The sequence below is a fragment of the Trichinella spiralis genome (genome assembly GCF_000181795.1).
Source record: "Trichinella spiralis strain ISS 195 chromosome Unknown Scfld4, whole genome shotgun sequence".
Classification (NCBI taxonomy): Eukaryota; Metazoa; Nematoda; class Enoplea; order Trichinellida; family Trichinellidae; genus Trichinella; species Trichinella spiralis.
The window spans coordinates 2,853,378-2,856,230 of NW_003526943.1; the positions used below are offsets into that span (position 1 = coordinate 2,853,378).

A 2,853-nucleotide genomic window follows, 5' to 3' on the forward strand; every position below is an offset into this window, starting at 1 on the left:
GCGCTGGAAGATCGAACCTTTTCCGCGTTGACTGCCTAAGTTTCTAAGACCAGAAATTGACGTGGAAGCGATCCACCTTCTTCTTTCGTAGTTCACGACTTTGGATAACAGCAGTCATCGAAACGGAGATGTTGTATGAGAAATGTATGGCGATGGCTTTGCGATCAGCTGCGACAGGAATGAAGACCCCAGACATTGGTGTGTCACATCTCCAGTAGATTTCATGATGAAGACCACGGATTTCACAATGAAGAAATGTGTCTTCTATGATCCATGAGCGCTACCCAACCTGCCTCTTGAGGCAGTGTCTTCACTCCAGCTGAGTCGACTGTTGAAAATACTCAGCCTGCATTGGAACCGTCAGAGAGACACTATGAACACAAACCGTTCCTCTCAAAGCCTGCCCCCCCCCCCAGGGCTATGAAGATAATGAATTAATCGACGTGATCAAGAACTGATCCGCACAATTTGCTGAACTATTTGGGAAGATCAAGAACTGATCCCATCAGTTCGCTCAACTATTTTGGAAGATAGCGCTGGAAGATGGAACTGTTCCGAGTTAACTGCCTAAGTTCTTAGACCGGAACTGACGTGGAAGCGATACGCCTCGTCTTTCGTAGTTCACGACTTTGGATACCAGCAGTCATCGAAACGGAGATGTTAGAAATGTATGGCGATGGCCTTGCGACCAGCTGCGACAGGATGGAAGACGCGCAGACATTGGTCTGTCAGGTCTCAAGTACGTTTCATGATGAAAACCACGAATTTTACAATGATGAAATGTGTCTTCTATGATCCATCGGCGCTAACCAACCTGCCTTTTGAGGCAGTGTCTTCACTCCAGCTGAGTCGACTGTTGAAAATACTCAGCCTGCATTGGAACCGTCAGAGAGACACTATGAACACAAACCGTTCCTCTCAAAGCCTACCCCCCCTCCCCAGGGCTTTGAAGATAATGAATTAATCGACGTGATCAAGAACTAATCCGTACAATTTGCTGAACTATTTGGGAAGATCAAGAACTGATCCCATCAGTTCTCTCAACTATATGAGAAGATAGCGCTGGAAGATGGAACTATTCCGCGTTAACTGCCTAAGTTCTAAGACCAGAATTGACGTGGAAGCGATCCACCTCCTCTTTCGTAGTTCCCGACTCTGGATACAAGCAGTCATCGAAACGGAGATGTTGTATGAGAAATGTATGGCGATGGCCTTGCGATCAGCTGCGACAGGAATGAAGACCCTAGACATTGGTCTGTCACATCTCCAGTAGATTTCATGATGAAGACCACGGATTTCACAATGAAGAAATGTGTCTTCTATGATCCATGAGCGCTACCCAACCTGCCTCTTGAGGCAGTGTCTTCACTCCAGCTGAGTCGACTGTTGAAAATACTCAGCCTGCATTGGAACCGTCAGAGAGACACTATGAACAGAAACCGTTCCTCTCAAAGCCTGCCCCCCCCAGGGCTATGAAGACAATGAATTGATCGAAGTGATCAAGAACTGATCCGTACAATTTGCTGAACTATTTGGGAAGATCAAGAACTGATCCCATCAGTTCGCTCAACTATTTTGGAAGATAGCGCTGGAAGATGGAACTGTTCCGAGTTAACTGCCTAAGTTCTTAGACTGGAACTGACGTGGAAGCGATACGCCTCGTCTTTCGTAGTTCACGACTTTGGATACCAGCAGTCATCGAAACGGAGATGTTAGAAATGTATGGCGATGGCCTTGCGACCAGCTGCGACAGGATGGAAGACGCGCAGACATTGGTCTGTCAGGTCTCAAGTACGTTTCATGATGAAAACCACGAATTTTACAATGATGAAATGTGTCTTCTATGATCCATGAGCGCTACCCAACCTGCCTCTTGAGGCAGTGTCTTCACTGCAGCTGAGTCGACTGTTGAAAATACTCAGCCTGCATTGGAACCGTCAGAGAGACACTATGAACACAAACCGTTCCTCTCAAAGCCTACCCCCCCTCCCCAGGGCTTTGAAGATAATGAATTAATCGACGTGATCAAGAACTAATCCGTACAATTTGCTGAACTATTTGGGAAGATCAAGAACGGATCCCATCAGTTCTCTCAACTATATGAGAAGATAGCGCTGGAAGATGGAACCATTCCGCGTTAACTGCCTAAGTTCTAAGACCAGAATTGACGTGGAAGCAATCCACCTCTTCTTTCGTAGTTCCCGACTCTGGATAAAAGCAGTCATCGAAACGGAGATGTTGTATGAGAAATGTATGGCGATGGCTTTGCGATCAGCTGCGACAGGAATGAAGACCCCAGACATTGGTCTGTCACATCTCCAGTAGATTTCATGATGAAGACCACGGATTTCACAATGAAGAAATGTGTCTTCTATGATCCATGAGCGCTCCCCAACCTGCCTCTTGAGGCAGTGTCTTCACTCCAGCTGAGTCGACTGTTGAAAATACTCAGCCTGCATTGGAACCGTCAGAGAGACACTATGAACACAAACCGTTCCTCTCAAAGCCTACCCCCCCTCCCCAGGGCTTTGAAGATAATGAATTAATCGACGTGATCAAGAACTAATCCGTACAATTTGCTGAACTATTTGGGAAGATCAAGAACTGATCCCATCAGTTCTCTCAACTATTTTGAGAAGATAGCGCTGGAAGATGGAACTATTCCGCGTTAACTGCCTAAGTTCTAAGACCAGAATTGACGTGGAAGCGATCCACCTCCTCTTTCGTAGTTCCCGACTCTGGATACAAGCAGTCATCGAAACGGAGATGTTGTATGAGAAATGTATGGCGATGGCTTTGCGATCAGCTGCGACAGGGAATGAAGACCCCAGACTTGGGTCTGTCACATCCTCC

At 46.6% G+C, this 2,853-nt stretch overlaps 1 protein-coding gene across 1 annotated transcript; it reads left to right on the forward strand.

Moving 5' to 3' along the window:
* Nucleotides 1-2,652: 2,652 nt before the first annotated feature.
* Tsp_00723a (conserved hypothetical protein) lies at nt 2,653-2,837 on the forward strand (the record flags this gene model as incomplete). The annotated part of the gene is made up of 1 exon (XM_003376470.1): nt 2,653-2,837. A coding segment is annotated over exon 1 (185 nt), but the record flags the coding sequence as incomplete, so codon positions are not given.
* Nucleotides 2,838-2,853: the final 16 nt, after the last annotated feature.